The 16,937-nt window shown below is 44.5% G+C and overlaps 2 protein-coding genes across 2 annotated transcripts; one reads left to right on the top strand and one right to left on the bottom strand.

The window, feature by feature from the left end:
- Positions 1-11,553: 11,553 nt before the first annotated feature.
- Positions 11,554-16,896, bottom strand: fbxo2 (F-box protein 2). The gene is made up of 7 exons (XM_077006179.1): positions 16,765-16,896; positions 15,882-16,084; positions 14,948-15,014; positions 14,709-14,835; positions 14,529-14,624; positions 14,294-14,432; positions 11,554-14,035 (listed from the first exon to the last, which is right to left on the bottom strand). Exons 3-7 carry the CDS (start codon positions 14,985-14,987, stop codon positions 13,901-13,903), a joined length of 537 nt encoding a protein of 178 aa, XP_076862294.1. The 5' UTR covers positions 14,988-15,014; positions 15,882-16,084; positions 16,765-16,896; the 3' UTR covers positions 11,554-13,900.
- svbp (small vasohibin binding protein) lies at positions 11,588-12,932 on the top strand. Its single transcript, XM_077006190.1, has 2 exons — positions 11,588-11,723; positions 11,810-12,932. Exons 1-2 carry the CDS (start codon positions 11,607-11,609, stop codon positions 11,894-11,896), a joined length of 204 nt encoding a protein of 67 aa, XP_076862305.1. The 5' UTR covers positions 11,588-11,606; the 3' UTR covers positions 11,897-12,932.
- Positions 16,897-16,937: the final 41 nt, after the last annotated feature.

Below are 16,937 nucleotides of genomic sequence, written 5' to 3'. Positions count from 1 at the left end.
TTCTTATTGACTTTTAAGAATTTCTTCATTGACAGTTAATTCATATAATGATAGCTAATTAATTTCTCCTGCTAGCTACCTGTGGAGGAATTCATAAGGTTTCAAACATCTGATTTAAATCCATTTAACACCTGGACGAGTGAGGAGGAAGCAAAGCAAGGCAAAAAGGAATTCAGTCTTAGTACCAGCATGAGAAATTACTGGTTTATTTCTTTGCCAGCTTCTTCATTTGTTTTTGTGACTGACTGAAGCTTGTGTTACTGTGTATTCTCACAACTCAGAACTAATGACATTAACAAAGTTAGAAAGATTTGATTCAACATTGTGATTTCAGTCAACATATCATGCTTAAGCTCACTACGGTATTTATTGTAATGAAACATAATTTTTAAACTTATCAAGGTAATTGCAGCCGTCCGGGCCATGTTGAGTCCTGTTAAGACGCATGAGGATATGAGCTTCCTGCTTTCCAGAACTTTCTCCTGTTCCATCCAAACCACGAGCGTGTCAGTGGTTGACTGATGGCTGGATGGACGGATGATTAAACGAATGTATCGCCCATTTAACGCGATCCGACATGCTCGCCCTTTCCAGTGGAGGCTCACACGCTGTGGAACTGGCACCCGCACGCCTCCCCCGCGTCCCCCAGCACTGCAGCCCGCAGAAAAAACACTCTTGGCACCAGTCAGAGCTACGGCACCATAAATGCCAGTGCATGTTTACTCGGGGCAGTAAACGCCATGGGGTAATTAAGTGGTCCGGTGCCTAATTCTCACTGGGAAAATGAAACAAGGCTGCAGCCCATTGGGACATTGGCACGTCAGTCATTTTGATTGGCAGGTGGCATGGCAGGGCGAAGCAGGCTGGCTATTACAGGGCAATGAAAACCACAGTGTTTTTCCATACAGGCCTTCCTGTGTTCGCCTTACAGAATCGGCGTCCAGGGCAGGAAGTTTGCAGAATGTTCAGTCACCTTCATAAGCCAGTGCTGGTGCTGATAACTGAATAGAGGCCCTGGTGTTACAGCTGTGTCTGCCTGTGTTTGGCTGTGTCTGCCTGTGTTAGGCTGTGTCTGCCTAGGTAAGGCTGTGTCGGCTTGCGCTAGTCTGTGTCTGCTTGAGCTAGGCTGTGTCTGACTGTGCTAGGCTGTGTCTGACTGTGCTAGGCTGTGTCTGCCTGTGCTAGGCTGCGTCTGCCTGTCTGCCTGCCTGTCTTCCTGTGTCTGCTCTGTCCACAGTAGCCCCTGGTGGTAATAATAATAGTGATGCCAACAAGTTACCTCTCTAGACACATGGATCCCAGCACCGAGCCCTGCTCACCTAGCTGCCAGTAATCTACATGTGGCCTGCAGTGGCCGTCAGTGGGTCGTTACTGTCCTAATTTGCCCTTAATTGCAGGAAGGCTTTCCCGTGTTGGCCTACTCATTACAGTTCTGTACAAGCACATCTTTTTCATTAGTGGTTTTCTCATGAGAGATTGGTTTTAATGTATGGCAGTGTATCAGTTCCCTCTCTCTCTCTCTCTCTCTCTCTCTCTCTCTCCCTCCCATTATTCTCTCTCTCTTCCTTCCTCTCTCTCTCTCTTTCTCTCTCTCACTTGTGTAAGTGTCCGGGGCACATTAACAGGTGGGTAGCAGTGATGTGTGATGTGTTCATGGCCTGCAGGAATGAACCCATCACAGTGCCTTTGCCAAAAGTCAGCATTTCCCTCCAAATGCGTCCATCAGCCAAGCCACCTCAGTCCTCGTCCATTACGTCCCTCCTGGACAGCCCTGGAACAGCACCCATCTCTCCTCAGGGAACCCGGTGTGTGCGCAGTCTTCTGGACATGTGCACAAACTGATTGATATACCAGAAAGGACAGGGGAAATTCATCTCATATTCAAACAGCTATAAAACAAGAAAGGATTCACACCTCTTCATTAAGGACGGACGTAGTGTGGACCGCCTGTCATTTCACTCCCTTCCCTCCCTGATTTGTTTTACAGGACTGTAATTGACGATTTCTATGAACCTAATATGAAGTTATAATCGGAGCTGAGCCTGTTAGCCGCGCTCGAACATTTAAAAGCAAACACAGCAGACTGTGGCCCGCAGGGCCTGAATGATTTCACTGTAAATGCAGCTAAATTCAGGGGTAAACGGGTCAGTTCAGCCCAACTCTCCCACAAACGAATTTACCCACCACCTTGAGGCCACCCTTTCCCCAAGACTTCATTATACAGATGAAACCAATTTACCTGCTCAGACCAGTTTAAGAATCTCTGGGATTTATTAAATGACGTGCTAATCTTTCAGTGTACGTTAAATTCCAACACAGGAAAACTTTGTGTTCTTTTTATAAACTTTTTATAAGTTGAAATAGTAATAAAGAAAGGGTCAGAGTTTTTCTGCATCAACGTTATGTGGAAACATGTCTTATGTAATAGAAGACAGCAAAAAATCAAGTGAGACCTTATTTCTGGCTGATGACAGCTCCCTAGGGAGAGGCTGACATGCCCGCCAACCAGCAGGCCGTGGAGGAGATGAAAAGAACCTGGAGTGCTTTTTTATCTCTGCTACACAGCGACGCGGCGAGGGCGCTGATGCGGCGAGGGCGCTGATACGGAGAGGGCGCTGAGGGCATCTGCTGAAGCCAACCTTCTCTGGGCCATTAACCTAATGGATGCAACCCACTGTCGTTTATCTTGAGGATTCCACGATTTTAACGGGTGCCCTCTTCAGCTCACGCTATCAAAGAAGCGCGGATGCGTCGTAGCGCGCAGAGTCGGCCAACGCGTAAATGTGGTCGTTTACTTGGAGATGCAGCACACCCAGAATGCTCACAGTGGAAGTGTTGTTAGGTGTTTTACTAAAGAAGCCCAGCAGCTTGGACGGATAGACCTGTCTCATTCTCCTGGACCTCTCACGTTCTCCTGGACCTCTCACGTTCCCCTGGACCTCTCATGTTCTCCTGGACCTCTCACGTTCTCCTGGACCTTCTCACATACCACCTGGACCTCTCACGTTCTCCTGGACCTTCTCACATACCACCTGGACCTCTCAAGTTCTCCTGGACCTCTCATGTTCTCCTGGACCTCTCACGTTCTCCTAGACCTCTTCCGTTCTTCTAGGCCTCTCACATTCTCCTAGTCCTCTCGTGTTGCCCTAGACCTCCCACATTCTCTGAGACCTCTCCTGTTCTCCTGGACCTCTTCCATTCTCCTGGACCTCTCAGATCCTCCTGGACCTCTCAGGTTTTACTGGACCTCTCCTGTTTGGAAGACAATTTCTTCCACTGCTTTGAAATCGGATGGCAGCACTACTGTGAAGGCGTGACCAAAGAATGGATTTCTGGCGGTTCATTTTGGGCCGGTCCATGACTGACATTTCAGGATTACATTTAACAGACAAATAAAACAATGGCGCAGATCCAAATAAAACGCATTACTTATTCAGTTGAAAGATGTGTGTTTACATGGCAAAGAACCAAAGTGCTAAATGTCTAGGACGGGCATAAGCACAAGTCTCTGGGTACATTTAACAGAGTTTCAAAACAACAACAACGAATAACACCCTTAGCTTATTCATGTCTACCGAGTCAAACTTTGGGCTCTGGGTCGCTGGGCCAACGATACACAAGCACGTGGACAGAGAGAAAGTTCAGCACAAAAATTCCGCCTTTGTATATTGGCTGAGGGCTCTCTACAGTATTGAGTTGATTTTATGATTCACGGGGCATTTAATAGATATTTGTCTTTGAAGGCAGCCCAGACACTGGGCTTCTCACGCCGAGCCAGCCATGGACTTGGCACATCAGTACCACAAGCTTTATTTTCCTTACCAAAGCTGTAATTCAAACGGTACTGAAAAATATTACCATACACGATCCATTACAATACAAGCAAAGAAATACGCTTTTCATAAGATAACATTCGTATTCGCTCAGTTCTGTCTAATTCTTTCAGTCATTATTTTTCCAGTTATTAACCCAGTGAGTATGTGAATGAGGTAGCAAACAGCCCATATTAAAAGGGGACAAACCCACATACCACGTGCAGATTGTGATAAGGCGATTCGCCTTAGTAGGATAAAGAAATTTGTTACTCAAGTCATTTTTGACCCTTGTCCTCCCTTTCCACCACCATGTCAGAATGCATACCAGAACATGTTTCACTAGCAAAAGTAAACGCAAGTTGTGTCAGCCGCCAGTAAAGGAGAAAGATAAATCGTTTGCACGACCGCAAATCACTTACTTAGAGCACCTGCATTTTGTGCAGCTCTGTGTGAGACGGCGGTGAGCACCTGCTCTCCTCCACCGATGACACCTCATGTTCAGACACATCGCTGGCCGCTGCTTTGGTAACAGGTAAACTACTCTCTGTACGGCACAAGCAAGGACTGAGCAGAACTTTACCAGAAGTGAGTTGCCGTATGCTATAATGGAGATTGTGGTGTTTCTTAATTAGGTAGTTCCTAGTGAGCTGTTTCTTCTGATCAATCTAGTCGTGTAAATGGAGAACGATCATCAGAACTGGGACAGGAAGAGGTCCGAAGCACTTGAAGGTTCGTCACCTTTTCCTGTTCACACTGTATGACTAAAACAGTGTTGTAACATTTTCTGCATGTGACTGATCACTTCCTCTTTTTCCTACTCACTGGACACCTCGCTGGGGTTCACAGCTCTGCCTGCTTATTGATGTCGTTATGTTAGTGAAAGAGACAGGATGGGCTCGTCACTTCTCAGAACCAATGCTGGCCTCAGAACCAGTGCTGGGCTCTGTACAAAGGGCTCCAGACAGCCCACCTCTTGACAGTGAAGCCTGCTTGAAGACATTTTCACTGAATGCATGAAATCCAGTGGCAGAAGCCCCAGCAGGCAGGACTGGAAGACAGGATGGGAGAGCACCCCCGATGGATGGGTGTGGAGGTGAGTGTGCACCTGAGCCTTCCTGCTCACAGCCGCGTGGGTTCTTTCTGTGCACTTCCAGACCCTGGCGAAGTGAAGGCCTTGTGGTTGAAATACACCTGTATCGCCGTCTGCCCGAGGAGTCGCACACTTTGTTTACACAGCTGGCTGATGTGTGAGTGCTCCAGGGTAAAGAGTGTACTGAGTCCTTAGTGCTGAACTCCACATCTCTCACCTCCACGCAGCTCCATCTACCGAGCTGAGGTGTGCAGAAAAGCAGCCGCGCTCACCTGTGTTTCGAAATCGCAGAGCTCCAAACAATATCTCCATAGTCTCCAGCTCACGGGGAAATGGCCCGTGTCTCTGTGTTCTAGCACACCACTCCTAAAGTCTGTTTTTGAAAACAGCATGTCAATTTTTTTTACTTCCCCTTTGATGGATGGATACTTAAATAGACCCCTTAAACTCTGATTGCATTTAGTCAGTTTAACGGCCCTGCCTAGGTGGTAATTCGTTAAACTAATTTCAATTTTCATAGCTCTCCCCAAATATAGAGCATATTCTGTCAGACATGATAGGCTGCCCACAGAGCCAGAGTGCTCAGGCAGGGTCTGTCATGGTGGCTGACGTGCAGCTGTGCTGTCAGGGTCCGTCCCTTTGGTTCTGTATGTCTATGCATCAGTGCCAGCGTTCAGGAGTGTTAAAACTGTTCGTTCTTTGTTTATGTCAACCAATGGCTAAACGTAACCTGACCCATAATATCACATGCCAGGGGAAAAAAAACACAACTCAGGAAATGAGGAGGATTTAGGGCCTAATTACATTTACACAGAAAAAAAAATGCTTGGTTTCTTTCACATATTTTTTCTTTCCCAACTTTACCAAAATGTCTCTGTCCCTTCCAGTGGAGTTTTTTTTCTTTAATATCATCAGTTCTATCTAAGGTAAACCAGCAGTCATGCTCGCTGAGCTCGCGAGCCGTGCGCTGGCCCAAACACCCGCGCTGCGCTGCGCTCCAGAGTGGTACACGTACGCTGCCAAAACAAACAGGGGTAATGAGCGGCAGCGGCCGGTTAAGAGGCTGCCCACCCCGCTGCTCCTCGCCAGAGTGTGCACACTGTGGAACTGTCATGGACCGGGTCAAAGGGATGCCTGTTCAAGTCTTCTCCGTGCCCCCCTCCCCTCGGGGGGCCTCCACACCCCTCCTCACCTCACGCGACACGGCGGAGAGGTCTTGGGGGGGGGGGGGGGGGGGGGGGGGCATCGTGTTCAACAAGCAGATCTTGTATTTGAGCATCGGCTCTGGGGAGCAAAGTTGAGGAAAAAACAAGTGGAGATTTATTGCCAGAGGGTGTGTTTATGTTAAGAGGGAGGGGCAGAGGGAGGGGCAGAGGGAGGGGCAGGGAGAGGAGGAGGAGGAGTGAGGGGGGGGGGGGGGGGGCGTCGAGCACACTAGCCAAGGTGCTATTTGCATAATACATATAAAATGAGATCCATCTTTTGCCACACGCATACCTGTGAAACCTCATGTTTTTTAAGGAAGCCACTAGGCTCCTAGAGTTCTGCTCATGCACAGACTGTGTGGCTTTGGCAGCTCAATAGCCAGCAGCAAGTCTAAAGGTAAACAGCCCCAAAGAAGTGGGGACTGTGGGGTACTGGCCTCAACATAAGTTGCTGCCTGACGTACAGCCCTCAGCACGTACTGAATCATCGTCCTCAGCACGTACTGAACCATGGCCTTCAACAAGTACTGAATCATTGCCCTCGACACGTACTGAATCACCGCCCTCTGCAGGTACTGAATCACCACCCTCAGCAGGTATTGAATCATTACCCTCAGCATGTACTGAATCACCACCCTCAACACGTACTGAATCTCTGTTCTCAGCACACATTGAATCACCACCAGACATCTAATAACAAGCACATCTGCTATTTACACTGGCCTTTCAAATATGGAATATGGACCAATATCAGTTCATATTCCAGTCTGGATCTTACAATGATGGCCCCAGGATTTTGTGGGAACTCAAGTGTGTGTGTGTGCGTGTGTGTGTGTGTGTGTGTGTGTGTGTGTGTGTGTGTGTGTGTGTGTGTGTGTGTGTGTGTGTGTGTGTGTGTGTGTGTGTGTGTGTGTGTGTGCGTGTGTGTGTGTGCGTGTGTGTGTGTGTGTGTGTCAGCAGCACTGTAAAGTGCTTGAATCCTTGATACCCAGCCGGGTATCAAACCCAACCTGTTGCAGCTATTACAGAGGAGGGGATCCATTTACATGTGCTGTCTAAAAGATGCAGGAAGAAAAACAATGCATGCAGACGTAACATGAGGCAGAGGCCCTCCCTGATCCTGTGGCGTTTGTTTCATGTGATTATTACCCCTGATGTGCATGCTGACAAAAACAGCATCCACCCTATGGTTAGCCCACAAACCAATGAGGTCATCTCACACTCCACGCCTCACCAGTGGACACTCTCGCTGCACTGCTGTTTCTGCTGGGGCCAGTGAGCATGCTCAGTGCAGGTGTTAAAGAGCTCCTCAGTTTGCCATTTATTTCGGGCCTGGCCTGCCCGCTGGGTTATTTTTAGCAATGAAAAGTTCAATGTTGTGCAGCATTTCCTTGGCTGTGAGGGGAGACCAGCAGGCCAACTCAGGACGCCAACCCAGGACGCCAGCCCAAGACGTCGGCTCAGGACGCCAGCCCAAGACGTCGGCTCAGGACGCCGGCCCAAGACATCGTCCCAGGACGGCAACTCAGGACGCCGGCCCAAGACATCGGTCCAGGATGCCGGCCCAGGAAGCCAGCCCAAGACGTCGGCTCAGGACGCCAGCCCAAGACGTCGGCTCAGGACGCCAGCCCAAGACGTCGTCTGAGGGTGCCAGCCCAAGACGGCAGCAAAGGACACCAGCCCAAAACATCGACTCAGGACACCGGGCCAGGACGTTGGCTCAGGATGCCAGCCCAAGACGTTGGCTCAGGACGCCGGGCCAAGACGTCGGCCCAGGATGCCGGATGAGTTCCTATGTGCTCAGTAACAATCTTAAAGAGCTGTCAAGGCAGAAACCTCCCTGCTCCACATTTTTAAGTTGTTTTTCATGCAACGTGTTTCAGTCACATCACCTGACGGCAGCGCAGGTGGTCCCCTCTCACCTGTGATAATGTCAGGGAGTGCCAATGCAACACAAGTCACTTCTGAATCTTTTACCTTCTAGAGTAATTACACTCTGCAGTAGATGCATATTCATGCCAGAGTTCAGAAGTCACTCCACAAGAACAGGGCTGCCATCAACAGTTCCAGACAGGTAGCATGAGCTGAGGGGAACCTCTGGCTTTCTCCATGTCTAATCCTGTCCAGATGGAGAAAGGTGTAGAAGACACCTCACCACACCATGTTCAGTTCCTCCAGGTTCTAAGCTCATTACCAGCTTATACGTTTTTGACTTTGTCTGGAAGTAGTTTCAGAATTCCAGCTAAGTCGTAAATATAGATCCACGTTTGTGAACCTCTTGATGTACAGTATTTATTGCCATTGGGTTAAGGTAGTATAAACAGAGACTGTTTCATGGCTTCATTTTTAGTAGCCTGTTCGGTTCCATTGTAAACATTGAGACTGTAAACATCTCCTCTTCATTCTGAACCGAGTCTGTAAAACAGACAAATACCGTGTTGCACCTTCACTTATACTAACATTTCTCTCAGACGACACATTAATACTCTCTACGTCATAAACATCTGACAAAGCCACATTTCATTAAGGTAGCATTTTTTAGAACAGGGTAGACATGTACTGCAAACAGATCTGAACACTGTTAATGCCAAAATGGAGCAATCGGATTGGTTAGGCGTAAACTCAGCTCTGTGTGGTGTAGTGTACGCCTGCTGCCTAGCTCAGCACTATAGTAATCCTGGGTTACCTAATATCCTACATTTAGTTTATTTCCATCATAATACACTAGTTTTTCTTTGTTTGTGTTTGTTTGTTTGACTAAAGAACATCCTTACACCTCATGCTGGCTAAATTATATTTTGTCATACTGGACACACTTTTGAATATGATTAGAACAAAACTGAACCAAACTGAACTGAACTGAAGCAAAGTATACTGAACTGAACCTAACTGAACTGAAATGAACAGAACTGAACTGAATTAAACTGAAATTTCCATCTAATGGCTTCCAGGGAACCAACATTGAAACTAAAACATGGGTTTAACATGATATTAGTACATGTTCTCTCTTTAAAATGCTGCTAGTTACCATAATTATTATTCATTTGAGCCTCAATAATTTGCATTAGAACACAACTTGGTTTTGAAATGTAATTTAAAACACACAAAAAATTTTTAACTCATATTAATGTGAAATACAAATCTGTAGATCATGTTTACTTCAGATTCATCCTGTGCCAAATGAGGTTAGTTTTACGATTTCCTGTTTTCAGCATTCAGACACTGCGTTAGTATGAACAATCATCAACACTTCTTCTTTCTTCTTCATTAATCAAATGTCTGGGGTTGATCTGTGATCATTTAGCCCTCATATGAGGCAGAACAGACATGTCCACCAAACATCTCAAGATGTCCTCATAATACAGTGTGAGAAAGCAGGTTTCGGTTGCAGATGTATTACACGGGATTACTGGTACAGTCAATGGGGTGTGCCGGTAGGAAGCACGGAGAGCCCAGCTGCTGAGAGTGAGCCGAGCTCCTGTTATGCGTCTGACAACAGTCTGGCACCATGAGCTGCAGGAACCTTGAGGACCTACCGCCTTCAGTTGGTTCAGGCTGGGTTTCCACAGACCTCTCCTAAGACTGTGGCAGGGGCTCATGGGAACTCCCTTGTGACCGCCAGTTTAAGACGTCGTGCCGGGTGGAAAAATCAATCTAAATGGGGTCTGTTGTGTTTAGGATCGGTTGTTCTTCTCTGGATATTATTACACAGCAAGTGCTCTCCTGAGTTGGAAATGGAATTCAAGAAAACACACTGGAATGTGCCAGGATACATTTCATTTGGCAAAGTAGTGCCAAGGGGCAGTAGGCTGACGACAACTATATGAGCTCAAAAGTTCAAGTTCATAAAAAACATTTATCACTCACATGTTTGTTTTGTTCTATGTTTTCTGGATGGTACAGTGACATGCTTTAGAGTCGAGTTCACTTCCTTATGCTCCTCCAGGCTCTGCTGCGTATCATATTAACCAATATTTACATAGATGAGGATTACAGAGGAAAGATCGGTTGTGTTCTACATGGTGGTCCACATGTATCAGACAACCTGACACCAAATTAGTCCCAATAATGACACTGCTGCTGCCACACCAAAGACACACGGCCACTCCTGGTGTCTTATATCAAAGATTAACAGTAGCCGCCAGACCTTGTGACAGATTTGGCCAGAAAGTGTCCACTCATAAACATTTCAGCTCGAATTAGGTCTCTGACTTAATGTAAGCACCACAATACAGCATGGGGTGATGAGACCTAACAGCACAGTATTACTTCACAGTGAACACTAAAATGAAACGTTAATAATAAAAATATATACCAGTTATATTATATAAACGGTTATAATTTGAATTACAGTTAAGATTGCAGAACATTTACATTTAGAGCATTTATCAGACGCTCTTATTTAGAGCATTTATCAGACGCTCTTATTTAGAGCATTTATCAGACGCTCTTATTTAGAGCAACATACAAAGTGCTATGTCATCAGAATGCATCCTATATAGTACCATAGACAGGTCAGAATTCAAGATACCCTTAAACCAGACTACTACTAAACTACAGGAATCAATGTCATTACCTAGAAGTGCAAACAGACGTAGACATAAACATACAATGTAAAGTACAAGAACAACAAGCGCTATCTGCAGTGTTAAGTGCTCATTTAAGTACTCAACAAACAGGTGAGTCTCCAGTCTGGTAAAACTCATATAATTAAACTGCCATCATTCGCTTCAAATTGTCGCTCTGGTTAAAAATAAGAAACCGTTGACGAGCGGGCCAGCGCAACCCCCCGACAGAACTACAGGGGCGACCTCATGTGGTCTCCTTTGCTATTAGAGTTGAATATATGTGACAGATAAAATGTCACAAAATAAGAAACGCCCAAACATTATAAGATATTTATGCTTCTCTGTTTGTATGATAGTTTTTTGTGTACACTATTGTTGCGTATGACATACCTCGCGGTATGAAGGGAACACTTCTGTAGTACGCGCTGCAACACGGAGTTATTTAGCAGTGACTCCAGGAGCCGGCTAAAGGCTCTTATGGCTTGTTCGCTATCTTGCTGTTTTCCCTCTAGCTACATAGCGTAACAGCTTACTTATAATCATTATTATAATCTGAACATCAGCTGCTTTATTTGTTGGTGAGTAGAAGCGGCGATGTTTCCTACATGCAAAGCATGAATTAAACTAGTTTAAGCTAATCTTACTGGAATTAAGTTGGCTATGGCTAGTTAGAGACATAGAGATAGCACACAGACCACAGAAGATAGCTGGGTAGTTATGCTAACCCAGCTAGTTATGCTACCGTAGCTAGGTTAGTAGATATGCTTTGTTTTTTTCGCAGATTTGTTTTAATGAGTTGTTATATTCAGATAGGAATATATACTCTGCAGCTATTTGGGTGACGCCCGATTCTGTTTTTAATTTATATTACTTTAGTTGTGGTCAGTTTAGTCCAGTAGAAGCCACTAAGCACAAATACCAGCGGTGGATGATGGAGCCTGCCTGTCGAAAGGACAAACAGAAACAGAAGGAGACACCTACACGAGGAGACCGAGCCAAACACAAGTCCGTTCAGCAAGAGCAGAAACAGAGGCAGAGGGCAGAGGTAATGTGAATTTGTTTCTCCTGAAACTACCCCTACCTACTCCAAGGGAGTAACTTACAACATAATAATAACATCTTGTGTTACAGATCTACGCATTGAACAAGGTCATGACAGAACTTGAACAGCAGCAGTTTGAGGCCTTCTGCAAGCAAATGCAGTCACAGACCGAATGAAGACGAGCCAGAAGAGAAGCTTCACAGAGGACACACTCAGATATGACCGGCCTTGTGAGGTCCATGACAAAGCTCTTTGTTAACAAAATTAGTTCGCTGTTGAGGTAAACAAGGTTAATACAAAAGTGGCTCAGTGGTATACCAACTTTATGATATACACTCAGTGGTATACCAACTTGTGATATACACTCAGTGGTATACCAACTTGTGATATACACTCAGTGGTATACCAACTTTGTGATATATACACTCAGGGCCTGGATTCATTATACGCATTTTCAAGTTCTCCAACAGACCTTTGCCACTATGTGGTTAAAAGCAAGGCCAGCTTACCAACAGCAGCATTAGACTAAGGGTGTTTGTAAATCTCATCCCAGGTGTAGACCTGTGTTACTGGTATTATTGCCCTGGTATATGTATGTATACCTTATGATAATCTGTCTGTCCATCATGTTACATTTCACATATTGCTTAATTGTGGATTGTGTGATTTCAGGACAAAGTACTTAGATTGGAATGAATGGACAATGAAAAGATGCAAATGTCAGTATTTACATGAATGTTTTAGAACAGGTTTTGCAAATGATCAAAGAATTTCAACTGCAACAGTGAATAAACAATGTTAAATACAGGTGCTATTAACCCATACTGTGTGTTTTTACCCATGCACATGTTTAACTATATATTTATTTTTCTGTAAAGTCTCATCATGTTTGCTGAAAAAGATTAGTAGCACATCATTTATGATCAGAGGAACAATGTTTGATGTGCAATTTCATTATGTTCTGTGATGTTTTTAAATACGTTGTATTACTGAAAGTTCTTTTTAATGTAAATTTTGGACTGTTCTTGGTCTGAAAACCTGCACTATGATTTTGGCTAGTTTACAATAACCTGTAAGTGATGTCAGGACCTTTTCAGGTCACTTTCATTCCACGATTTCCTTAGATTAAGCTCACTGATTATTCTTTATTGCTCTATTTTTATGTGGAATAAATGTTGTAAATAAATACATATTTTGAGCAGGTTCTCCCTGGGTATGTATTCATCTGGCTTATTTTAAATGCTAATTTTGTATTAACCTTGGGCTTAGCCCACTGTTTTAAATTCATGTGAATGTCTGCACGTCAGTGTTGCCACAGTCCAAGTGTCTTAAAAAAGCACCTTTTCTCATTCATTTCCACCTGCATTATGCATTCAGCTGTCAATGACAGAAAGGTTCTTGTCTTAATAAGACAGCTGTGCTGTCCCATGCAAAACACGCTGCCGTCAAGAGGGAAGCATGAAGTGACGGGCTGTCGTCAGGGCTCGAGCCCACAGGTTGTCATGCGCGTTTGTGTGCAGGGAGCCGTTGTTAAGCCCTGTCCGCGTCTGAGTTTTGATTAGCCCGTTTCGTTTTGACAGACAGTCATTGTTTTGCGGGTTGACCACAAGGGGGCAAGGAGACTAAATTCAAACTAAGCTAATTTTCAATGACGATGTCATTGTTCTCTTGTCAGCATGTATTATGAACGTGCATAACAGACCTTTTTGTAATTAAGAAGAGGTCTTTAATTTTTGGTAATTTTTAAAGTCTTAAAAAAAAAACACATGAAACATGGATTATTAGCATTTTTGTAGGCCTTTTTTTTGACAGACAGGAGCGAACATGATGTGACTGGCTGCCTTTCAGAGAACATTACCTTTCCACTACATTGTTATGGTATTAGAAGGTTTATTGGAGAATTACAGCAGTGGTGTCTACGTGAGCAGAGGTAGTTGTTTGGTATATGCTGTCTCATTCTTGCAGGGTTAGTTGTTTGGTAAATGCCGTCTCGTTCTCGCAGGATCAGTTTGCAGTAAGCAACTTGCATGCCTATACTCATTGGGACCCTCGAATTCACAAACATCCCTGTTTGCATTTTCCATAATAGCAGCGGATAAGTAAAGGGCAAAGACACTGCCAGGGTCATCTATCAGGGCCAGTGTTGGACTAGTTTGACTCAGGGGTTCTGACGTAGGTTTTCAAAAGTCAATAGTCACAGAGCTCCCAGTCACCCTCACGCCAAACCAGCCATCCCAGTACTTGAGGTCTTGACCGCCATGCTGGAAGCAAATGTAGCGCAGGCCGGGGCCGTAACTGGAAAACACGTGAGTGATCTGGAAAGTGGGAATTATTTATAATAAATCCTTATGTTGATATAGTTGAACTGAGTTTTAAGGGACTCAGTTTACCAAGAAATTTCAGTTAAGCACTGCATTTTGCCAGATTATCTACATGTCTTTAATTTATTCAGCACATTTAGAAGGTTGAAACATGTTTATTAACATTATGTAAAGCTGACTACTGACTGCTGAAGCACATGGATTAACATATATTAGCATACATCTGCAAAGGTACGACAATTCTTTCCCTACCTTTTTCCACGAGCAGTCATCAGTGTCTGGGTCAAGGGTCACACTGTCAGGGTTGAATTCCTGCATCACCTCCTGGTTCTCATCTAGCAGACTCACAGCTAGCTGGTAAACACACCCACAGTCTGTTCGACTGCAATACCTGAAAACAAACACATATGCAAAGTGTCTGGGGCACAGAAATCACAAATATGAAATAAATTTATTCTTAAAAAAAAAAAAAAAAAAACATTTTTACCAGTCCTCCACAGTGACATTTGGCTGAATAAAATCCAAATCCTCTGGAGAAAAGCCTTGTGCTACCAGGTCTATCACCTGTCTTTTAAGACACAGTCTGAAATAGGAGAGAGTGACAGACATTATTACAAAGGTCACACACAAATACATATATTTATATATCCCCTGTGTACTGTCTCACTCAAAAGAAGTAGAAAAGTATTTGGTCACAGTTTCATCACTGAACACATGGCCACAGTCCCCAGGCATGTCTTCCACATGCCACTGACTGCCGCCATTCTCTGTCAGTTCCCAGAAGTCCATCTCCTCTAAGAGAGACATAATAGAAACCTGCTATAGGAACATTTCATCAAGGTATGCTAACATTGTGACTGTTTCAACAGATGCCATTACACACGAACACAAGGATATAGGCCTTACCATTGCCATTTGGGTTTTTGAGAAGATTTGTCCTTGTCATTTTTTAATGCCTAAAGGTCACCTTAACCTGCAAACAATGCAGAATGGGTTTTAACAAGCTAATGAAGGACCATCAGATTCATAACATGCTTATACCAAGGACAGACCTTTGACCCTCCAGCTAGTAGAATTATGCTTCATTGATTTAACAAGGCATACTTTTATTTCTGGCAAACTGGTTATACGAGATGTGTCAGACGTAAGGTGCCCTGAATCTCTCACATCGTGACGGTTTTTATTTCTTGGAAACGGCAACCATTCGTCTTCTAACCATCCCTCCTTAAAGCATGCATAAATTAAAGCCCTTTGTGAAAGAACATATTTACAGTCATATTTCTTTTTCGGGCGTGATAAATTTTCCAGACAAATATAGTTTTACCACAAGATATCCGTAATGACGGAAAAATAGAGATGGGGGTGGCTACTCGGTTTACGCAATGCCGTCATACACAATAAATAAAGAAATAAATAAACAGATAAACACACGCGTAAACTTTCGCTAGTCACATATACAAATATTACTGCTGCAATACTTCTTAATCATTTTCTGTCTATGCTTTTATGAACCAGGACTTTTGGATTTGGCCTAAATTCCTTACTTGCTTGTCTGTAATCCTACAGACTACAGACAATCCTACAGACTACAGACAAAGATTTTTCATATAAGTAATTAAACCGCATATATTAATAACAATAATTTGGGTTTGAACGTTTGCGGGTCACATACATGTAGCAGAATTTACATAAAGATACCAAAAGTGTCGCTCCTTGCTAGCTTTAGCCTAAAGAGTTGACACGTTTCCTCCACTGAAATACTGAACGGGGACATAGCAGGACATTTGCTTAAGTTAATGCCTGATAATAGTTCAGAATGAAAACTGTGTTAACTACTCACGGAGAGGAGACGCTAGTGCTGAGTCTGTCTTCTCTGTGACGCAGGACTGATCCTCTTGTGGGTGGGTCAACGTGTGTGCACGCGCCTGTGCGCGCGTCCGGTCTCGCGGACACACGATCCTGCTTGTGCTGCTCTGGTGGGCAAAAGCTCATCGATGTGAGCGCCACTCGCTCTCTCTCAGTCTCAGAATTTTCTTACGGAGTCTGTTATGCGGAATGCAGCGGTACAAACAGTTAACAATTAATATCAGACCTTAAACAGCTAGGCAGGACTAGAGGATGTAGCATACAAGGGCAGCAGACAGACGCAAAGGACGTGCTATACTGAAATAGTCGGAGATAAGGATACAGGCCGCAGATCTGAACAGAACATGCCGTATAAGATCATAAAACAAAATCTAAATAAATCGATATGTACAATCTGCGTATAGATGCATGTTGTTTGGGTTCATGTGTATTCGTGTTTTATTTTATTAACATTTATTGATCTGTCTGTGTCCCAGTATAAAATTGGGCACGTTTGTTAAGCTACATTAAGCTGACAAACCACTCGTAATTGTAATACGAAAGTCTCTAACTGACATTGTAAAGCAGCTTTGTAAAACCCACTCCCAGTTCCCAAAGAGACAACGGAGTTAGCTTTGCTTTTTACCTCTATTATCTAATATATATGTACACTCCGCTGACCTAAACAACGCATCACTGAATCAATCAATTAAATCATCCAGTGACACATCCGCTTCTCCCCGGCAATTAATGGTTACAACTAGTTACAAAGACACTGAACACTGTTCGATTGCACACTATCAAATTCAGTATATTTCCAAAGTGTCTCTCGTGCACGCACACCCCGACTTTACGGCCAGTGTGTCTCAAATACCCACACTGAGCTCAGCAGTTCCTCGCGCAACCTGCGCGTGCCTCCAACATCTTTATGACGTTGCCGTCTCGGCGCCGGAGCCGCGCGTTCGCTGGCCAGTAGTCTCGCGCTCCCGGCAGTCTCGCGCTCTCAGTAGTCTCACGCTCCCGGCAATCTCACGCTCTCAGTAGTCTCACG

The sequence above is a fragment of the Brachyhypopomus gauderio genome, chromosome 1 (genome assembly GCF_052324685.1).
Source record: "Brachyhypopomus gauderio isolate BG-103 chromosome 1, BGAUD_0.2, whole genome shotgun sequence".
NCBI lineage: Eukaryota > Metazoa > Chordata > Actinopteri > Gymnotiformes > Hypopomidae > Brachyhypopomus > Brachyhypopomus gauderio.
Note: the sequence above shows the minus strand (reverse complement) of the source record. Positions and strands in the feature narration are given on the sequence as shown.